We start from the raw sequence: 23276 nt of genomic DNA on the forward strand, positions 1-23276 counted from the left end.
CTTTGATATGTTCCCACTCCCCCTCCCCCGAGGCCAGCAGCGCTGCTCCCCCCCCAGCAAACCGGCACCCTCCCCCCGCCATCGGGCACCCCCCCGCCACGACCTGAGGTCCCCCCCAACCCTCTTCTTTAGTGTAACCTCCGCACCGGCACCAGCATATCTTGTGCGTTGGTGCCGGTGCCCGAAGATCTGCTTCCTGTGCTGGGCCTTGTGCATCTTCGGGCACCGGCACCAACACCAACGCACAAGACATGCTGGTGCCGGTGCGGAGGCTACACTAAAGTAAGAAGAGGATTCGGGTGGGTTGGGGGATCTCAGGTTGAGATGGGGGGTGCCTGATGGTGAGGGGGGGCGTTCGCAAATCAAGGCGCGCTCAGTTTCTGAGGCGCCGATTTTGCGAATGTTTTGCTCGTCTTGCAAAACACTCGCAAACTGGTGCACTCGTAAACCGAGGTACCACTGTACTTTTATTTCATTTGAAATATATAATTAAATCATTAAAAAAAAAATTAGGAGCACTCTTACTTGAATTTGTGTGACCACAAATTAGCTTGTTAAAGATCTTCACACACTATCATTACATTCTCAAAGTTAGCTATACCCTTTAATTAAATATCAATTAAAGCCAGCAATGATACAACTCAGATCCTGTGATAAATGCACTTCCAGAATTTATTTAGATGTTTAAGCTCTCGCACTAGATTTTACAAGCTGGTGAACACTGGCAAAATTTTCTCCCACAGAACTAACACCACACATTCCCAAGACAGTATAAATATGGTTGAACTAACATTAATACACATCACCATTTTATCAATTACATAATAAAACAAATCAAGTATTCAAATATTAAGTTATGCAGCTCAAAAAAGGCATACAAAATATTACAGATGTGAGGTCTGCTTATTTATAGCAGAAACTCGAAGAAACACAAAGCAATAGTTGGTAAACAACTTTCAACAGGTACAGTTAAAGAAATAAGTTCTTCCAGAAATGTAATGAATTTAGCTTCTACAAAGCATCTACATTTTAAAAAAATATTTCCTAAAGTAAAAGGGCATATTCTATAATTCCTGCACAAGACAAAGGCAACAATTTACTAGAAATATTAAACAGCCCCTCCCATCCTCTTATGTTCTCCCTGTTGCACCGTGAGTGCTAACATTAACATAACTGTAAGGCTTTGTCTGGAAACATAAGACTTGTGTGCTTCTGTACAAGTGATAAGGTGTTTTTCTAAATATATACAACGTCTGTGGGGTTGTGACCATTTTTCCTACAAAGTTAAACTGAAGTTCACAGAAACATTTAGAAGACCACCAAGACTTGTGGCAAGTTGCAAACCAATGAATGCAAATCCTGATTTCTAGTGCGATTGTGGGAGAAGACTGTGTAAACATACAGTGGAGCAGCCATGTGACCATACTGGTCCAATCTTCCACAGTAAAGTGACTGTAGGAAAACTGATACAGGTCCAGATAATTGTAGTTGACTTTACAGTAACTACACTGTATGATACAGTAAAATAAAGTTGTGCTAGATATTTTGGCACCTAGTCTACACTTCATATTAGCTTAAATTTTATTGGGAAGCTGAGAGGAACAAAGCAATTCAATACTGCATGATTTAGGGAGACTTCTAAAAATTTTAAAAAACAAAAACAAGAGGGGACAAAGCAAAGAATATGTATAAAAAGAGACATTAAAGCCCAATCAGGTGGATATTAACCTTATTGACACAAGCAGTTGCATTTCTGCTAAGACTGTAACCTACAAATCCTTTTGACACTGTGGAAGCTCCATTATTACTCATATGTTTGCACTGAAGCCATCCAAAGTCTAACTTTATCTCCTCTGCTCTCAAAGCAGTGCAATCAGTACTCTACTGAATGCAACAGTTGTTTCGGTGACCATTGGAATCTTTAAAGCGCAAACGCATTTTGGGACGATACTTCTCCAAATATAACAGTTGCTTGCTGTTGAAGGCTCCACGGCGCTTTCTGAAAGCAAAAAGGAAGTCTCAGATTACAGAAGGGAAGGGAAAATTATCTCAAAACATTCATATTGAACAGCTTCAAGAAACTAACCAGATGTAGAAAAAAGTTTCAAGGTTCTTTGCCAATAAATATTTCTGCTGGCAGTCCCCCCCACCCTTCCTTTTCAGTCTTCAAAACTCTAGAATCCAACACTACTGACACAAAAGTGAACATCTACACAACTGCATCGCAAACTGTATGCCGCAGCAAGATTCCAGATGTGCCACAAGATTCCGGTGAGGAGAAGTGCCAGCTGACCGCTTACAGGACATGTCTCTTGCAGCAAGAGGCACGTCCTATAGGCAGTCAGCCAGCACCTCTCCTTTCCAGTACCGCCTACCAGCATGGTAGTAGTAGGCTCTGGAAGGCCTCCGCGTATTTCTGGATGCCTTCCAGCCGTGGCCCCATGTTAGTGTGCCGCAGTTTTAAAATGTTTGCGGGACACTGATATATTCCCAAAGCTTTATTTAATTTATCGAACTTATATCCCACAATATCTGAAAATATTGTAAATATTTGCAAAAAGTGTCAAACTATAAGGCAATAGTATGCAAATCAGAAAAATGCTCTAGATTTTCAATTGCTTCAAAGAGAGGGAAGATCATTTCACACACTTGAACCTGCAACAAAAAGCCATCTAGAGCATTGATCTTTATTGCAAGGCCCATGAGCTAATGGAGGCCCGCGGAGCCTATACAGAATATCATCCCCCTGTTGGTATCCAGCACTTTGTTTCCAGTCCTGTACTCTTCAGGCCGCGGGCAGTGAATGAAGTAAACAAGATGCTTCGGCAGCCCCAGAAGCTTTCTACTACAGGGATAGAAGCTGTAGCAGAGGAAAAGCTTCTGGGGCCACAAATGGCAGGTATATACCATATTTTTTGCTCCATAAAACTTTTTTTCACCAAAAAAGTGGGTAAAAATAAGGATGCATCTTATGGAGCGAATACACAACCTCCACCCCCCCATTACCTTATTTTAGTTCCTCCGGTAGTCCTGCCCTTCCTCCAGCTGACTCAAACTAGCATCATCTTTCCCAAGACCTTACAGAAAAAGCAGAATTGACCCTCCCCACCCTCTTCCAACAAACCGTAAGCTAAAAAAAGTAACAAAAAAGCAGGCAGAGGACCAGCTGGGCGCACACAGATAAGAGGCAGAAATCAGTTGTAAACTTTGTTTTAGAGCTTAGGATCCCCCACCCAGCCGAGATTTCCAAAGCCCGCCTGCAATGGAAACTGGGCTCGCAAGAATGACGTACGGCTCAGTCCCGAGCCCTTTAGGAAACGAGAGAAGTTTCTGGTTTTTTTAATGCTTACTATTTACTTTACTGAGCTGGACCTCCTGCTGTCTTAATTGCCCCCCTTTTTTCTCAACGCAATTGTTCTGCTGTGCCTGGCCTGATTGCTTCAGAAAAAATCATGATTAGCATGGCCAGAGTCGTTAGCCCTTAGGAGCAGAAACTTTCTGCTTCTCTGTTTCGGCTTCACCCCATTTCATTTTCTTATGCAAAAGAACAAGCTGACTTTGAAGTGCTGCTATACTGTTACTTTGGATTTTTTTTTTTTTTTTGGCAACCATTGCAGACTGCAAAAAATTAAAGAATGGTGCGGGAGCTAAGAGAAGAACCAGGGGGGGGGGGCAAGGTCCTGGAGGAGGAGGAGGAGAAGAAGAAAGTGAAGAGCAAGGAGGGCAAGATGAGGATGGTGCGATCGCTCTTCATTCTGGCCATCACCGCCATTAAGGACATCTAGGAGGACTATCGCAGGTACTGCTCCGAACATGAGATCAACCACATGGACTGCCTGGTGTACAGCAGGTAACTAATGAGCCACAGAGGAGGGGAGTTGGTCACTGCTAAATCAGTCTGAGTAGCCGACTGGGGGGCAGAGGAGGTTCATTAGCTGGGTTGGGGATGGGACATTGCAACTGGGTGCATTTACAATCTCAGGATTGAGAAAGACAGTAGCAGCCTGCCAAAGCAGGCATGAAGTTGGGAAAACTGGCAACTAAACCAGGTGGCAGGCTGTTCAATGATTAATGCAGTAAACAAAAAATTGGAAGATAAGGTGACTTATTGGATTACCACATTTCTGGAGCAGCCATTCATGGAGTAGCGCGGGACAAGGCAGGTGCGCAAAAAGCTTGTGCCTGCCTTTTGTGCCACTGACGCTGCAGCTAGTTTGTGAGTCAGCTTGAGAGAAGGGCAGGACCACTGGAGGAACTAAAATAAGGTGCAGGGAGAGTTCAGAGAGCCGGGGGAGGGCCCTTCCTGCCTGCTACTAGGCCGGCCTGCCTGTTACTAGGCCACTAGACCACCAGAGGAGGGACAGGGTACAGAGCCTGGCAAGGAGTGTGGGGTTGGGTGCAGAGCCTGGCAGGGAAAATTTGATTCAGAATGTTTTTCTTGTTTTCCTCCTCTAAATCTAGGATGTGTCTTAGAGCAAAAAATACGATACTTCATTCATGCTGCCTGTGACCTGATAAGTGCAGGACTGCAGCACTAGAAATGTATGGATCCCAACAGTAGGGGGTGGGAGAAGGAACAGTGAAGATGCTAGAAGAAATGAGAAGGGCAAAGAGGGAGGAGATGGTGCACATGGATGGAAAGGAGTGAAGACGTGGAAAAGTAGGCAGAATGAAAAGGAATCAGAAAAATGGAAGAAAGATGAAGGTTAAAAGTTAATGCCAAAGATGGATGTAGGGTAGAAAGTGAAGGACAGAAAAACAAATGGATACGGTGGTCCTGGAAATAGTTAAGAGCACAGACACAAAAGTGCAGCCAAAGCCTGGGAAAAGATAAGAAAAATAAGTCAGACAAGGTAGGAAAAATTATTTTATTTTCAATTCAGTAACCGAAATGTGTCAGTTTTGAGAATTTACATCTGCTGTCTATTTTGCACTGTTCAGAAAGAAATGTATCTATTTATCTGGCAGTGTTGCAGAGTCTGGCATCATGGGTTTCAGTTATGTACATTAAGACTTTTAGGTTGTGGTCCTGTATTTGCTTTGGGTTCATGGTGTGTGACCAAGGCCAGGTGTTCTAGTAGGAATGAATGTCAAAAAGCGCTATCGGCATCATGGTCCCAAGTAGGAAGATGTTTGTCCGCTCTTTACAGAAGAAAATGAAAAATCTACCTGAACAGTTATTTTTCAAGGGTGATATGGAGAAACTAAAAGAAATCTTTTGAATCTGGAAGATATACTAAGCCAAATTGACAAATTAAAATCTTGATAAATCACCTGGACCAAATGGTTTTCATCCCAGGGTACTTGAACATGAAATTGTCGACCTGCTGTTAGTTATCTGTAAACTGTCTCTCAAATAGTCTGTAGTCTCTGAAGATTGGAGGGTGGCCAATGTTTCGCTGATTTGAAGAGTTCCAGGCAATTAGACCAGTTAAGCCTGACTTCCAGTGCCGGGCAAAATGGTGGAAACAATTATAAAAAATAAAGTTATGGAACACAAACACGATTTAATGGGATCTCATCTCGCACCAATTTGCTTGACTTCTTTGAACAAATGTGGATAGAGGTGAGCCAGTTGATAGTGTATTTAGGTTTTCAGAAAGCTTTTGACAAAGTTCCTCATGAGAGGTGCCTGAGAAAATTAAAGTCATGGGATAGGAGGCAAAATTTAGTTGTGGATTAGGAATTGGTTATCAGATAGAAAACAGAGGGTAGGTAAAAAAGTGCCGCAGGGATCTGTATTGGGACCGGTGCTATTTTAATTTATTTATAAATGATCCTGAAATTGGGACAAGCGAGGTGATTACATTTGCAAATGATAAACTGTACAAAGTTCTTAAATCGCATGCAAATTGTGAAGAGTTGCAGGCAGACCTTAAGAAATTGGAAGGCTGGGCATCCAAATGACAGATGAAATATAATGTGGACAAATGCAAAGTGATGCACACTGGGAAGAACCTAAATCATTACCAGATGCTAATGTCCACCTTGGGGGTTGGTGCCCAAGAAAAAGATCTGGGTGGCATTGTAGACAATACAATTAAACATGCTCAATCTGCAGCAGCCAAAAAAAAGCAATCAGGATGCTAGAAAAAGGGATGGTAAATATGGCTAAGATTATTATGGTGTGACCTCACCTTTAGTATTGTGGTTGATCCTTGTGGCTCCGGACTGGCCCAGATGACCTTGGTACGCAGACCTTGTGAGGTTGAGCTCTGGGAGCGATCTGCATCTTCCTTGCCATCAGTGATTACTCACAGGGTCCATTTGCACTTCAAGATCCGGACTGCTTTTGTCTTATGGCCTGGAGCTTGAGCGGGCAGCCTTGATGGCCAGGGGGTATTCCTCTGCGGTTATCGCCACGCTCCTATAGAGCAAGCAGAATTCGATGGTATCGGCCTACATGAAAGCCTGGAGGTGTTTTCAGGCTTGGTGTGTGGGGCTCCATGTGGACCCTTTTGTTCTGTCGGTGGCTCAGGTTCTGGACTTCCTGCAGGATGGCCTCAGGAAGGGTCTCTTCTCTACGTGTTCAGATTGCAGGACTCTCCTGTTTGGGCCCTCTTCGTTCAGGGGTTCTCTGGCTTCTCACCCAGATTTTGTCCAGTTCTTGCAGGGGGCAGGGAGGCCGAGGCCTCCCTTGCGACTGCCTTGCCCATCGTGGAACCTGTATTTGGTCCTGCGCTCCCCGACTCATCCGCCCTATGAACCCCTGGATAAGATCTCTCTGAAAGATCTTACCATTAAGACCGTCTTCCTGGTGGCAATCATTTCTGCACGGCGAGTGTCAGAGCTTCAGGCTTTGTCGTGCAGAGATCCTTTTCTCCGCATCACGGAGTCTGCGGCAGCTGAAGAATCTGTCTGCCTTCCAGTTCACAGAGGACGCCATCAGATCATTAAAGAAAATCCAAGATGGCCACCACGGGTGCAGATTTTGACAAAAAAAAAAAACTGCCATCAAAAACGCAGGAAAACGCAAAAAAATGACAAAATTAGGATTTTACTGGTCGAGGGAGACCAGGGCATGCAGGGAAACCCCCCATTCCCCAATTGGCAATCTCTGACTCAGACTCCACAGAGACAGTACAAGCAAGATCAGTACCTCAGGAGCTGAATAAACTGGATTTTTCAGGACTTCCGACTGCCTCACCTTCCCTGCCACCTCAGATCATGGCCACCAGGACACCTCAGGGAAGACACGCGGCGTGGTTCCGATCCCTGTGTACCTCCTCAGAACCGCAGTAGCCTGCACTGTACCCCTTTTTGGACGAACCAGGGGAGAGATGACTCCCGAACCTGGAGACCCGATCCAATCTGCGGGATGTCCAGAGGGTTTACTGCAGTTTCAGGCTTACAGAGCACCCTCCGGAAGCAGACAAAATTTAAAATGTCTGCAATTTCCCGCCGAAGGATCACTCGCACAGAGTTGATCTGCAGCATGTGGACAAACCCGCGAAAAAAAAAAAAAAAGAATAGGAAGTGAAAACAAATCACGAGTAGAATTAACCTGATAAGATACCATACAGTGAAGCTGCAGGAACAAACTGGGCATGTCAGGAAGCTCCCGGGCAGGTAACCCAAAGGGGAGGGATCATCTTTTAGTTGCCCTGCAGCTGAAGCTAACAGATACAAAATCCCATCCATTCAGCTTCCAGAGAGATTGTACAAGAAGCCTGTGTTAGTGTTACGACGATTAAGCTTTAGGTTTGAAAACTGTCAAGAATTGCACATTTTGAAGGATCCCTATCACCACTCCTCTGTGGTTGGATTCTTAAAGCCATTACGCATGGAAATAGTGGCTCCAATCAGGAGGATTTACTGGAGCGTGCAGAACCAGTCACTCTAGAATACTCTCTATTCTCTTCCTGCACAGAAATCTTCAGCCTCATGGACTGATGTTTATAAACTTGAGGCCTTTCAAGCTCTTCCTCAACTCTTAGTTTGCACTTGGAGGTGGTGTTTTGAGTGTTAAAAGTTCCGATCTTCCTAAAGCACTAACTGTGGAACATAACCCGATTTCACCTGCATCATTTCATAAGTTACACCACTATAGAATAAGAGGAGAAACCTGTTCACTAATAGGAAAGTGATGCTTTTGCCATCTGTTCTGCAGATAAGCACACAGAGCACATGTGCAAAAAGGGCCACACGCGCTAAGAACTTTACACTTAATGAGCTCTGGGAGAGCTGTTTAGTCTTAGCACCATACAACAACATCCACTAGTATGCCCGACTGAATCCTGCTTATTTACAGAAAGTTAAATTTAAACAGATTTTATGCATATATAAATGGCTTCCACATTCACTGGATCAAGACAGTTAAATGGCTTCTTAATGCAGTAAATATCTGCTACAGTTAACTGTTCAATTTCTTAATACTATATTGTTTTGACACCAACAGCAAAGAAAACATCATTAAACAAATCTGAATACTTACTGCCTTATGAACTGTACTGCATCTTCATACTTCATTCCACATTCAATCAGGGCAAGAGCAACTAGCACAGGAGCTCTGGTCAGAGAATAAAGAATGCTCAATTTAAACTACAATTGGGAGGGTTTCCAAAAGCATTTAGCTACATTACACAACTAACGTACATAAGGAGCAGTCTTAGCAAATACATCAGCAAAAATGTTTACACATCTAAGTCATATCAAAATCTTAGAGTTAATTGAAAACAAGGAAATTATACTACTAGTAGTAATTTCTACAGTGCTACCAGACGCATGCAGCGCTGCAGAGTCAAAGAATAAGAAAGCAGTCCCTCCTCAAAAGAATTTACAATCTAAACAGGCAAGACAAACAGGACGACATGGATACAGTTAAGGGGAACAGTTAATCAGTAGGCTGGGTTGGAGGGCAGAGGAGTAGGGTTAAGGATTGAAGGCTATATCAAAAAGATGGGTTTTCAGTCTCCTTTTAAACAAGGGAAGGGGCTTGGACACTTGGGTAATTTATTCCAGGCATAGGGGGCAGCTAGATGAAAGGAACGAAGTCTGGAATTGGCAGTGGAGGAGAAGGGTAACGCTAAGAGTGACTTATCTGAGGAACAGAGTTCTCTGAGAGGTGTATAAGGAGAGAGAAGCGAGGATATTGAGGGGCAGCAGAATGAACACACTTGTAGGTCAGCAATAAGATCTTGAACTGTGTGCAATAGCAGATAGGGAGCCAGTGAAGTGACTTAAGGAGAGGGGTGACATGAGCGTAGAGGTTGGTAGAAGACGAGTCATGCAACAGAGTTTTGCAGATTGCAAGGGGAAGAGGCGACACAGAGATACCAGTGCAGTGCAGTAATCTAAGTGTGAGGTAATGAGAGCTTGAACAAGGGTCCGGGTAGTGTGCTCAGATAGGAAGGGGTGAATTATCACATTTAAGAGATTTTTGAGCTTACCAAGAGGAGAAAGCTGCTTGCCCATCCACTTTTGTTCTTTCCTTGGCATTTTGTTTATGTCCATTCCGAGAGGGGGGGGGGGGCCGTGTGTGTGTCACACGACAAACCATTTCCACAACATTGTGTCCAATCAGCAACAGCCCCAAGCTTTGCTCCTACCCTTGGCCCCCAGAGACCTGACTCCACCTGGAAAGTTTGAGGTCTAATTTCTGGAGTGTGGCAGCAGCTGAATGTTAAGATACGGCTGAAGATATTCAACATGTGCTTTATTCTCAGGCCTCCATATTATGCATTTAGAAGAGACAGGGCCACTGAAAAGAACAGAGCAGAGATCTGCCATTTTCTATTACCCTGCCTCAGGAATAGCCCACTTAAACAGTCCCTACAAGAGAAGTACTAGCTGGTTGGGAAGGGACAAACTGGAGATAAACAGCCTCCTGGTGGAAACAATTTGAATTCAAGAAACAGAGGTTCTGAGGGAGCCACCCATTTTCAGCTACCGTATTTTCACACATATAACGCGCACGGTATACACGATTTTACGAACTGAGCATAACCATGCGCGTTATATGCATGAGCTCGTTTTACAATTCGTTTTTTACATTGCTGGTTCTGGTTCCCCCCCCCCCAACGTCAGATTCATCCCCCAGCCCCCCCGCACCGTTTGCGGTGGAGAAGCAGCCTACCATGGGTTTGCGATGCCAGTGAGCCCTGCTGCTTCCTCTGCCGCAGTCCCGCCCCCTTCTCTGCGCTGCTTCCTCTGCCGCGGTCCCGCCCCTTCTCCGACATCAGAGAAGGGGCGGGACCGCGGCAGAGGAAGCAGCAGGGCTCACTGGCATCGCGAACCCATGGTAGGCTGCTTCTCCACCACAAATGGTGCGGGGGGAGGGGGGGGGGCTGGGGAATGAATCGGACGTCGGGGGGATGTGCGAGCGGTCCTTCAGGGTGGGGGGGGCCAGCAGTCCTTCAGGGTGGGGGGGCCAGCAGTCCTTCAGGGTGGGGGCATCAGGCTTTCAGGGTGGGGGCATCAGGCTTTCAGGGTGGGGCGGGCCTTCAAGGGGGGGACAGGACTTCAGGGGGAGGGACAGGACTTTAAGGGCAGAGCGGTGAGAGGAGAGTCGGGGCGGCAAGCAGCATGCGCGGTATACGTGTACATGCTGTCAAAGTTATTTACATAAATGTTTTCCCGCGCGCTATACCCGTGTGCGTGTTTTACACGGGTGCGCGTTATACACGTGAAAATACAGTACTCAACTTTTGCAAACTGGATGGGCCAACTGATATTTCTGCTATCATTTTCTATGTTTTACAGCCCTGTCTTTTTAATGTTCACTCTTCCCCCTTATAATTATTTTATTTTTTTAGCATTGTAAATCGGCCAGATACATGCTGGTTGGTATATTAAAAATAATAAAACTTGAACTCACAGATGTTAAAACACCCATCTTCTCCCACTATGGTGCTGTCCTTTTAAAACTATCCTAGTTCTTGGGCTACTTTCAGGTTTCAAGTTTGTCAAGCAGAATAGCTGCCCCTTTCAGTTTACATGAAAACCAAGATATATAAAAGATAGAATCAAATGAAAGGTAGAGGAACAGTAGCTATGTGGCAATGCTGTGTGCCGAGATATTTATTCCCACCTCAAGCAAAGCAATGTTGTTCTTGTTTGGACTTTGACCTAAAATATCAAAAGCTACACCATTTATCGTTAACTTGGCATAGACAGCTTAATTTTAGATTGGTTTACTTTCCAATCCAACTTCTGGAGTCTATTCTGGCTTTGGGTTTAAGTCCCATACACTTTTCTGTAGTCTTTCAGGGCACCGACCCATTCTGTGCTGTTTTTAACTCCCCTGGTCAAGGTAAATCCAGTGATTATGCAGATGCTATTCTGACTGAAGCCTTATGTTGATCTGCTTGACTTGAATTTACTTAATTCTTGGTTGGACAGTTGTGAAGCTATAGACTGACACGTGGTTACTCTTGATTAATCTGATTCAGGGCCTTTCCATAATATTAATAGGTTACTAAAGGTCAGGTTTTAGCTTTCCAATAGATTTGTTTTGTTAGATCATGCCTGGAAACTAAATATTCAAGTATTAACTCATGCTTATATTCTAAATTGATATTGTAATACTTTGTAATAGTGTTTTTTTCCTTTCTAGAAAGAAATACAATATAGAATATTGTACTTGGATACTATAGGTGGCTAGTAATGCACCCTGCAGCTTCTCTGCTAGCTAACCAGCACCATTAGCTTTCTTTTACAACTAAAGATTCTTAAAAACTTACCTATAACCTTGATAGCCATAGTATATAAAATCCTAATAAACTTGAAACTTGATTGGTTAGACTTGCTTTATAGAGCAATGGTCAGATCACACTTGGAATACTGTGTCCACCATTGGTCTCCCAACCTAAAGAAGGATATAAAACTGCTGGAGACGGTGCAGAGATGAGCAACAAAGCTAATAAAAAGGTATGGAGATCTTGGAATATGAGGAACGATTTAAGAGACTGGGATTGTTCTGCCTTGAAAAAAGGACTGCAAGGGGATATGATTGAGACTTTCAAAATACTGAAAGTAATCAACAAAATAGAGCAGGAAAAAAAATTATTTGCAATGTCCAATGTGACATGGACAAGAGGACATGGACTGAAGCTAAGGGGAGACAAGTCCAGAACAAATATCAGGAAGTTCTGCTTAACGCAACAAGTAGTGGACACCTGGAATGTCCTCCCAGAGGAGGTTATTGCGGAATCCACCGTTCTAGGATTTAAAAGCAAACTAGATGCACATCTCCTTACGAGAGGCATAGAGAGATATGGGTGACTAAAATTACGCCAGGTGTACACCTGGCTGGGCTTCCGCGTGTGCGGATCGCTGGACTTGATGGACCAAAGGTCTGATCCGGAGATGGCAGTACTTATGTTATCCATGTTAAACCTCATTTGCCATGTTACGGCCCATTTCTCGAGCGTGTTTGTCACGTTGCAGGTCTTCGTAATCCTCCAGAATCTTCACTACTCTGAATAACTTCGTATCGTCTGCAAATTTAATCACCCCTCGCTCATCGTACAAATTTTCAGGTTGTTTATAAATATGTTGAAGAGCACGGGTCCAAGCACCGAACCCTGCGGCACTCCATTCGTGCCGCTTTTCCAGTCCGAGTATTGTCCATTTACCCCCATTCTGTTTCCTGTCTGCCAGCCAGTTTTTAATCCACTAGAGTATTTCACCCTCAGTTCCATGGCTCGCAATTTTTCAAAGTAGTCATTCATGCAGAACCTTGAACACCTTCTGAAAATCCAGATATACAATGTCGACCAGGTCACCCTTGTCTTATCTGCCTGTTTACTCCCTCGAAGAAGTGCAGCAAGTTCATCAAGGAAGATCTTCCTTTGCTGAAGCCACCATCGACCAAGACTTGGAGGAAATCCTGTGAGGACACCATAAGCAGGTGAATCCGAGATTGCAATTTGCTTACCTGGGCCTCTGGGATGGAGACCTTCCCCAAGGAGGTTCCCCAAAGAGGTGTTGAACAGAACCCCAAGGTACTCTAGACGCTAGAAGGTTCCAACCAACTTTTGGAAAGGTTGACAATCCAGCCCAGCAACTACAGGAACTCCACCACCCAAGCTATGACCAGGGTGCTCTCCTGTAACAACTTTGCTCAAATCAAGTCATCCAGGTAGGGATGCACAAGAATGCCCTCTTTGCGCAATGCCGTTGCAACCGCCACCATAACCTTGGTGAACATCCGGAGCCGTGGCCAGACCAAAAGGAAGTGCACAGAACTGATAGTGCTGACCCAAGATCAAAGCGAAGTAAGTGCTTATGGGAGGCCCAGATTTGAACATGCAAGTAGGCCTCTGTCAGATCGAGAGAAGTCAGATACTCCACCAGCTAAACCACCAGAATCTCCATGCAAAAAGATGGAACCCTGAGAGCCTGGTTGACCCCTTTCGAATCTAAGATGGGCCGATAAGTCCTCTCTTTCTTGGGCACCACAAAGTAAATAGAGTACCTGCTGGTGCAACACTCCTGAGGGGGAACTGGTACTGCTTTGAGATCTAAATCTTTGAAGGGTCTGGCAAAAAGCCTGCTTCTTCCATACTGCCAGACAAGAAGCTAGAAAATGATCTGGCAGGGAATGGGCAAACTCCAAAGCATAACTGTCCTGAATCACCTCCAGGACCCATTGTTGGGACGTGATCTCCACCCACTTTGGGGAAAAGCTCGCGCAGCCTGGCACCCACTGAAACCAAAGGGGGTGCCAGCAAGGAGTCATTTGGCAGGATGGGCAGCAGAAAAACCGGCAGAGGGATTCCCAGCCCCCCAAAAGAACTGCATGCATTGAAAGAAACAACCCCGGGAAAAACCCAGAGGTCGGGAAGGAAGCAGCCCCTTGCCCAGGGCGGTATCTGCAGAACTCCCGCAGACGCCCCCAAACAGTGCCACCTCTAACAGCCAGGTGTGAACGTCTTCAGGCAGGCGGGGCACTTTAGAGTCCATTAGAGTCTAAACTTATTCAAATCCTCTCCAAACAAAAAAAAAAAAAGACCCCCCCCCCCCCCCCACGTAAAGGAAATTTAGTGAATTTAGTCTTGGATGCTACATCCACCAACCAAGCACGAAGCCACAAGGTATGATGCACGGCCACATCAAAAGACATTGATCTGGCAGACATCCACAACAAGTCATAAAGGGTATAAGAAAAAAAAAAAAAAAAAGTGACAGCCATCTCAATCTTTGCCATCTCTTGATCTACCAAGGACCAGTCAAGGACATGCTCAGCCCACTGAAGCACTGCTCGAGCCACCATCCCCCCCCCCCAAATAGCTGTCTGGACCCCCAAGGCAGACATCAAAATTCTGTTTAAGAAGGGTCTCCAACTTATGCTCCTCTACGGGCACTGTATGCCACTTAGCAATAGTCAAGACCACTACGTCCACCACTGGTGACTTAAAGGCAGCCCTATCCCCCTCTGGGATGGGATACAAACGAGCCATGGAGTGCACAAACTGAAAAGGCACCTCCAGCGTATTCCACTCCGCCAGGACAATATCCCAATATCCTGATGCATAGGAAAAGAGCAGGATGCAGATTGGATCCCCTTAAGAAGTCCCCCCACATTTGGGGTCTCCTGTGAAGCCTCCTCAAATCGCAACACCGAGGAGACCTATTGAATCAGATCTGGGAGCTCATCCCTCTGACAAAGATGCACCATGGACGGCTCCTCGCCAGTAGACGGAAGTGCAGAAGCCCCGATACCAGCAGCAGTCCCCTTGAAAGGATCCTGGAAGTCTCCTCAAGGGTTCAGGTCCTCATCCAGGTCAAAATGCTCCTCAGAAAACAAGTCTTTGTCCCAGACCACCCGTGGGCGCTTGGATGCGAGAGCACTAAAGGCATAGAGGGGGGTAGAACCGCAGGGGATATGGCGGAGGAATAAGGAGGGGGGAACCCCCCTGGCAAAAGCAGCACCTACAGCCGACTGAAAATGTGCTTTGCATAAAGCAAATCGGGAAAAAAAAATCCCTGGTGGCCCCATGGGGGACCCGGCTGAAACTTGTCCCTGTTTTTCCAAGACAGGGGGAAGGTCACCTGAGGCTGCAAACAAGATGGAGGGCTTCCCGCCAAAAATGGCAAAGATTATGCCGAAAATAACCCCTCCACGGCCTGTAGCAGCTGGGAAGCCTGAACCACCCCAGCCGCTAAAGCAGGCAAACTGGCAGTTGCAGTAAGGGAATCCTTTTTACCCTGACTCGACAGCTAAGGAAATCCCTCCATGGCCAGTGAGGGAAGCTCAGGCTTCCCGCTGCCAGCTGCCGACTCGCAAGGCACTTGCGGTGGGATTCCCTGGCTGCCGGCACCTGATGCCGACAATGATCCCCCACTGCACCAGCCTGTACAATGCTTTCACATCCGGCCAAGAGTGCCTCGCATCTGGAGCACAGTGAGCACTTTTTCCCTTGTAAAATGCTCATTGCTCCGTATACGACCTAGCTAAAAGTAGTAGTGTGTTAGTAAAAAAAATATGGTAAAGTACATAAAATTTAAAGGGAAAGCAGCCTTTTTGACCTGTACTGCCTCAGGATTTTTGTTCTATAAACAGAATCCACTGGCTTTCTAAGCAGTATGCCTTACCTGAAATGGGGGCAAGGCTTACTGCTGAGGCACCTCTACAAAAGTGCTGGGGAGGTGAAGAAAGGGGGGGGAAGGACCCAGCACGAGCCTCAACAGGTGGGACAGACCCCCTAAACAGGGCCCAAAGCCCAGTCCGGCACAAAAATGGGGACTAGGAGCCCTAAACAAATTCCAACAGCCCTAACCAAGGAACATAGGTACAACTCACTCACACCTGCTGGAGACTGAGAGAAGACAGATATATAGGGAGAGTCACCTATTATTCCAAAGTTTTGTCTCAGTCTCCACCTGTTGGTCATGAGATATTACCCATATGTAAGATCTATACCATTCTGGACAGTTTACTAAAGAAATAGCAATTAAAGACTCAAAAGCTCCATATATGTACATTTATCAATTTACATCAACCAAGTAAATCTACAAAAAATAAAATAAAAAACCCTCAAAGCTTCCTAAGTCAGGCAACCACAGCACTAATCATTCAAACTAAAAGGTATTAGTCTACAGAGAACTTCTGCACTGATGTGCTAATATTCCTTTTTATAGTCTTAGACCTGAAGAGGCACTGAAAAGGGAAAGAAATACAACTTACCTTCCAAGACCTGCAACACAGTGGACAGCAATACAACAGCCAGGCTCCTCACGAAACTTAGTTTTTAGAAGGTTAAGCCAGTCATCAACAATTTGGTTGGATGGTGGTGCACCATCATCAAATGGCCAATCCTAGAATATATAACAAACCCTTGTTGTATGTAAAAAGTAGTTTCATAGCAGTCTCATTATGCAAAAGTGACACTTAAAAGCCCAGATTTAAGGTCTCTAACTACAAAAAACAACCCTTGGCACATGGCTCCCCCAAACAGTGGACAGTTGCTGTAAAATACATGAATGCAAACCTTATATGCAACCTTAAACTCAAGGTTAAATAGGTTAAATCTTATAAAATGCTTTATCTAAAGGGTAGTTGCATGGATCTACAAACACCAGAAAATAGTCAACTTTCCCTATTAGGTGTGTGGGAACCACCACCTTTAACAAATATGCTCTAGGTATCAATTAATTAGGCCAAAGCTGCTCACCTGCATCAGGTATTGAATCAAGGACAGCAGGTAAAATATTCTCACATATGGACGACATCATCCAGAAATCCAGCATAAAATATACCCATCACTTTAAATATTTAAGACTGCTCATACATGCATATTCTAGTGCCTTCCCACCCAACACCAGCTTGCAAGACCATCGGTTCAATAAGAAAGCTAAGCAGCCAAGTGGAGGTGGGGTTGGTTGTGAGAATATCTGCTTGCTATCCTTAGATGAGTAACTGTTTTATCCAACTGTTTGGACAAGCAGATGGCATTCTCACATATGGGACTTCGTATGCCAGGATCATGCCTCAGAAGTTTATAGACCACTACCATGGACCTAGTGAAACTAAAAGGGATAAGTTGGCATCTAAGGGAGAATAAAATTTAAACTGCTAGGCCAGACTATCCTATGTGAAGGTATAAATTGGAGCCCAGATGGCTGCTTTTCAAAAGTCAAAGAAACTGCAGATAAAGCAATGTTATTTACCGTAACAGTTGTTATCCAGGGACAGCAGGCAGCTATTCTCACTAATGGGTGAAGTTTCAAGTTGCCCGCACCGCGCGTGTGTGAGTGCCTTCCCGCCCAGACCAGGGCGCATCGCCTCAGTTCAGATAGCCAGCAGAGAAGCCAACCCAGGGGAGGTGGGTGGGTCGTGAGAATAGCTGCCTGCTGTCCCTGGATAACAACTGTTACGGTAAGTAACATTGCTTTATGCCAGGACAAGCAGGCAGGTATTCTCACTAATGGGTGACCTCCAAGCTAACCATAGTGGGATGGTGGGAGAGTTGGCACTTAGGAGAATAAATTTTGTAATACTGTTTGGCCAAACTGTCCATCCCGTCTGGAGAAAGTATCCAGGCAATAGTGAGAAGTGAAGGTATGAACCAAGGACCAAGTGGCAGCTTTACAAATCTCCTCAATCGGTGTCGATCTGAGGAAAGCTACAGAAGCTGCCATAGCTCTGACATTATGGGTTGTGATTTTTTTGTCAAGGGGTAATCCAGCCTGGGCATAGCAGAATGAGATGCAAGCCCCATCCAGTTGGACATGGTGCGCTTGGAAACGGGGCGTCCCAACTTGTTCGGATTGAAGGAGATGAAAAGTTGAGGAGCAGTTATGTGAGGTTTGGTGCGTTCTAGGTAGAAAGCCAAAGCACGCTTACAGTCCAGAGTATGAAGAGCAGATTCTCCAGGGTGAGTGTGGCTTCGGAAAGAATACTGGCAGAACGATGGATTGGTTAAGATGAAATTCTGAGACCACTTTTGGGAGAAATTTCAGATGGGTGCGGAGAACCACCTTGTCATGATGGAAGACTGTAAAAGGTGGGTCCGCTACCAAGGCTTGGAGCTCACTGACTCATCAAGCAGAAGTGAGGCCAATGAGAAACACCACCTTCCAAGTGAAATACTTCAGGTGAGCCTTGTGAAGAGGTTCAAATGGAGGTTTCATAAGCTGTGAAAGAGCAACATTGAGGTCCCAAACCATTGGAGGCGGTTTGAGGGAAGGGTTGACATGGAAAAGTCCTTTCATGAATCTGGAAACCACAGGATGGGCGGAGAGAGGTTTCCCTTGAAGAGGCTGGTGGAAAGCAGCAATTGCACCGAGATGGACTTGTATGGAGGAAGATTTGAGGCCAGACTGGGACAGGTGCAAAAGGTAGTCCAGAACTGAAGGCAAGGAGGAGTGTTGAGGCTCCTGGCGCTGAGAAACAAACCAAATAGAGAATCTAGTCTATTTCTGGTAATAGCATTGTCTGGTAGTAGGCTTCTTTGAAGCTTCCAAGACATCCCTCATAGGTTGGGAAAACTGCAGAGGGGTTACATTGAGAGGAACCAAGCTGTCAGGTGTAGAGACTGCAGGATGGGGTGAAGGAGAGATCCCTGATGCTGCATAAGCAGAGATGGAAAAACTGGTAGAGGGTATGGCTCCCTGCTGCTGAGTTGAAGTAGAAGGGAGTACCAAGGTTGTCTGGGCCACCGTGGAGCAATCAGGATCATGGTGGCATGGTCTGACTTCAGCTTGACCAAGGTCTTTTGGATGAGAGGGAATGGGGGAAACGCATATAGAAAGCGATTTGTCCAGTCCAGGAGGAATGCATCTGCCTCGAAGCGCTGAGGGGAGTAGATCCTGGAGCAAAAGTGAGGCAGTTTGAAGTTGTGGGGAGCTGCAAAGAGGTCTATCTGAGGCTTTCCCCACAGGGAGAAGATGTGATGGAGGGGCGTGGAGTTGAGGGTCCACTCGTGAGGTTGTAGAAGGCGGCTCAAGCTATCTGCTAAGGCATTGTCCACCCCTGAATGTAGACCGCTCTGAGGAAGGTGTTGTTGCGAATCGCCCAATCCCACACATTCAGAGCTTCCTGGCATAGGGAGGCCGATCCCGTGCCTCCCTGCTTGTTCACATACTACATGGCGACCTGGTTGTCTGTGCGAATGAGGACCACCTGGTCGCGAAGGAGTTCTAGGAGATTGATGTGGCACTGGCAGTCCGTGCTGGTCCAGTGACCTTGGGTGCGGAGGCCGTCCAGATGAGCCCCTCAAGCATAGGTCGACGAGTCGGTCGTGAGGACTTTCTGATGGGCCAAGCCAGAGTAGTTTTGTTTTGGACTCATTCAGTTTCATTTGTAAAGAGAGGGCCCAGGATTGGAGTTTCGTTATGCAAGCTGTTATATTTTCGGTGAGGTTTGAATCTCTCGAGAAGAACAAGGATGTCATCTGCATATGTAAATAGAGCTTCAAAGGGAGACAGATGGAAGAATTTCAAAGATGACATATAAATGTTGAATAGGGGACAGGGCACATTTGCAGGATCTTAATTTGTAGCAGTTTAGAGACCTGGGCTTTGGATACATGCTCAAAGACTGACCAGGATCTGTCTACTGTGATAGGGTTAGTGTCGCTGGGCAACAGAAAATTGTAAGTGACTGCTGATGGAAAAGAGCTTCTTATAGTAGCAACTTTTTCGTTGATGAATTTTGCTAGGTCGTCCGCTGCTGTAGAGGAGGGGAGAATAGATGAGTAATTTTTAGAGGTTAAGGAGCGCCAGATGTTAAACAATGTGCTGCTTTGGATCTGGTGATCACTATACAGTCTCCAAATATCTCCTAATCAGAGAATATTAGAAAGGCAATCTTGTACAATGGCACTGAGGTCAGAGATTCTAAGCCATGCTTGCCTATGCATGGCCATAAACACTTCTATGTGCAAGAGACTATCAAAAGTGGAATGTACCGTTTATTTTCTTCTCTTTAGCAGGCCATTTGAGATATCTTGATAGTAGTTTAGATGCTCCAAAGGTATGTACTGCTGACATTTTATGTAAAGTGTCAAAAATTGTAAATTCAGTATTCTGTTGGCTAGCAGAGAATCCTGGAACACTACACCTAAGCCTCTTACTGCTTTCTCTCACTGGTGGAGTGCTTGTATAAGTTCTAGAACCATTTGATTTTTTTCTTAATCTGAACCTGTGCACACAGTAGACTAACTTTTCAAAACTGTTAATCTGTTTACTGCCAGCCTTGGTGGAAACTAGATGGAAACTAGATATTTAAAATCGGTGGCCCTTCTAATAACTATTTTTCTTTAAAGTATTTGTGCTAGCCTTAAAAGTATTTGCCCTAGTCTACCTCCTCCCACCTTTTGTCTGGATGCAGGCTCTATTGCATCTTAGGAAACAAGACGGAGTCTATGTGGAAAAGGATTCGGAAAAAGCCCAACTATTAAATGAATACTTCTGCTCAGTCTTCACCCGAGAAGTGCCGGGGCTTGGCCCTCAGCTACAGACAAGGGTTGACTCAGTTGACCCGTTTAGTAACTTCGAGTTTACTCCCAGCAGTCTACAGTGAGCTATCAAGGCTCAAGGTTACCAAGGCAATGGGGCCCGAAAACCTACACCCCAGGGTGCTAAGGGAGCTGTGTGATGTCCTGGCGGAGCCACTGTCCAAGCTCTTCAACCTCTCCCTTAGGAAAGGCAGCGTCCCGGACGACTAACGTCATTCCACTCCACAAGAGAGGCTCCAAGATGGGGACAGCAAACTACAGACCAGTGAGTCTAACAGATAGTGAGCAAACTAATGGAAACTCTAATCAAACACCAATTGGATAAGATCCTGGATGAGGAGAATCTACGGGATCCCCGTCAACATGGATTTACTAAAGGGAAATCGTGCCAATCCAACCTGATCAGCTTCTTTGACTGGGTGACGGGGAAGCTAGATATTGGGGAGTCCCTGGACATCGTGTACCTGGACTTTAGCAAAGCATTCGATAGCGTACCACACCGCAGGTTGCTGAGCAAGATGAGTTCTATAGGATTAGGTGACACATTAACGAAATGGGTTGGGAACTGGCTTGGAGGTAGGCTTCAAAGGGTGGTGGTGAATGGCACACCCTCTGAAATGACTGAGGTGATCAGTGGAGTGCCACAGGGCTCGGTCTTGGGCCCAATCCTATTCAACATCTTTATAAGGGACTTGGCAGAAGGGCTTCGGGGTAAAATAACATTATTCGCCGATGACGCCAAACTAAGTAATGTAGTGGGCAAATGCACAATAGATGATGTTTCAATGCCCAAAATGATGCACGACCTACTCCTACTGGAGTGCTGGTCTAGGTCCTGGCAACTCAGCTTCAATGCCAAAAAATGCAAAGTTATGCACCTGGGCAGCCAAAATCCATGCAAGACTTATACCCTTAATGGCGAGATCCTTACAAAAACGGTAGCAGAACACGACTTAGGGGCGATTGTCAGCGAGGACATGAAGGCTGCCAATCAAGTGGAGCAAGCTTCATCCAAAACAAGACAAGTCATAGGTTGCATACGTAGGGGTTTCGTCAGCCGTAAGCCGGAAGTCATTATGCCATTGTATAGATCCATGGTGAGGCCCCATCTGGAATACTGTGTGCAATTCTGGAGGCCGCATTATCGCAAGGATGTGCTGAGACTGGAGTCGGTTCAGAGAATGGCCACCCGGATGGTCTCGGGACTCAAGGATCTCCCATACGAGGAACGGCTAGACAAATTGCAGCTATACTCACTTGAGGAGCGCAGAGAGAGGGGGGACATGATCGAGACGTTCAAGTATCTCACGGGCCGCATAGAGGCGGAGGAAGATATCTTCCTTTTCAAGGGTCCCACGACAACAAGAGGGCATCCGTGGAAAATTAGGGGAGGGAAACTGAGCTGACACCAGGAAATTCCTTTTTCACAGAAAGGGTGGTTGATCGCTGGAATAGTCTTCCACTGCATGTGATCGAGGCCAGCAGCGTGCCTGATTTTAAGGCCAAATGGGATCGTCACATGGGATCTATTCACAGGGCGAAGGTAGGGGAGGGACATTAGGGTGGGCAGACTAGATGGGCCGTGGCCCTTATCTGCTGTCAATTTCTATGTTTCTATGAGGGTGAGGCAGGGACCTGGGGGGGGGGGCCAGGTGTAACCCCCCATGATGGCACCGTTCAGCCGGACACCCCTGTCTCAACAAGAGAAATAAAATGGCAGTCTCACTGAAGAGAAACTGCAACAAGAGAAAATAATTTTCCAGTAACAGCCAGAATTCAGGAGCTAGTTGAATAGCGACCATCACCTGCTGGGAGATAGAGCATACTGAAGATACAGGAGGAGTGCCAGCCAAAAAGACCACCTGTTAATCAGTTTCTCTATCTCCGCCTGCTGATAGATGTGTGCTATCCCATTGGTCTCTGGATTCATCTGCTGTTGTTGCTAAGGAAAGTAGGTTCACTGACCTGATTATCAAAAACAGGGAGGTCTCTTGGTCATGAATTTTAATTTTGGCAAGAATATCCGTCGTGCCCAATTTTAAATTGTCAGGGAAACTGGTCATATGATTAAATCCTGGCGAAAGAAGACTGCTGGTGGCAGAGAAGAATCAAAAAGGCAATAGAGATAGCAAGATATCCACAATAGCTTCAATGGAGATAAAAGGCTCTCCATAAACAAAGTATGACGACGACTCATCCATAAGAAATTCCATGTAAAAAGGACAAACACTTTATCCCGTCATCTAAACATTTCCACCCCCTTTTTTGTATGTCAGAATTCAAGAAATGTGACCAGACTTTCCTGCCAGAGTTTAACTGAGTCCAACAGACATCCCTGCCAAAACTCAAATTCCCTGCCAGATTTCTAATCTGTGGCCAACAAACTTTCCCATCACATTTCAAATTTGTGATCAATGAACTTTTCCCTCAAATTCATGACTAACAAACCAACTGCAGACCTCACAAAATACCCTAAAGCAGTGTATCTCAAACCGTGTGCTGAGGCACACTGAGGAGGAAGAGAGGCATCAGCCAGCTGACTTCCCTACGCGGTGCAGCACCCGTGCTGCCCAATTCGTCAAAAGCCTGCATATTTCCCCCTTCTGTCTAGCATCCTCTGGCTTCCTCCCTGGCCTCCCAGTCTCACCTTTAAAGCTAATTGCAGCAGCCTGCAGAGGTAAAATGATTTTATTTTCAATATAGTGACTGAAATGTCAGTTTTGAGAATTTATATCTGCTGTGTATATGAAAAATGAATGGAAAATATTACAATTAGTAAAGAGGATGGGATCCGGGGCAGAGCTTGGGTGGGCTTAGGGAAGTCTGTGGTTGGGGTACTCAGTTGATATTTGTTAGACTTAGGGGGTACTTAGC

At 45.6% G+C, this 23276-nt stretch overlaps 1 protein-coding gene across 1 annotated transcript in view; it reads right to left on the bottom strand.

The window, feature by feature from the left end:
- Positions 1-653: 653 nt before the first annotated feature.
- The window catches only part of PTP4A1 (protein tyrosine phosphatase 4A1), a 64325-nt gene continuing 41702 nt past the window's right edge, over positions 654-23276 (bottom strand). Inside the window, exons 4-6 of the mRNA XM_033937156.1 lie at positions 16130-16260; positions 8435-8509; positions 654-1999 (exon numbers count right to left, since the gene is read on the bottom strand). Coding sequence (XP_033793047.1) covers positions 1882-1999; positions 8435-8509; positions 16130-16260 — 324 coding nt within the window. The 3' untranslated portion in view covers positions 654-1881. The remainder of the gene's footprint in view (positions 2000-8434; positions 8510-16129; positions 16261-23276) is intronic.

The sequence above is a fragment of the Geotrypetes seraphini genome, chromosome 3 (assembly GCF_902459505.1).
Source record: "Geotrypetes seraphini chromosome 3, aGeoSer1.1, whole genome shotgun sequence".
NCBI lineage: Eukaryota > Metazoa > Chordata > Amphibia > Gymnophiona > Dermophiidae > Geotrypetes > Geotrypetes seraphini.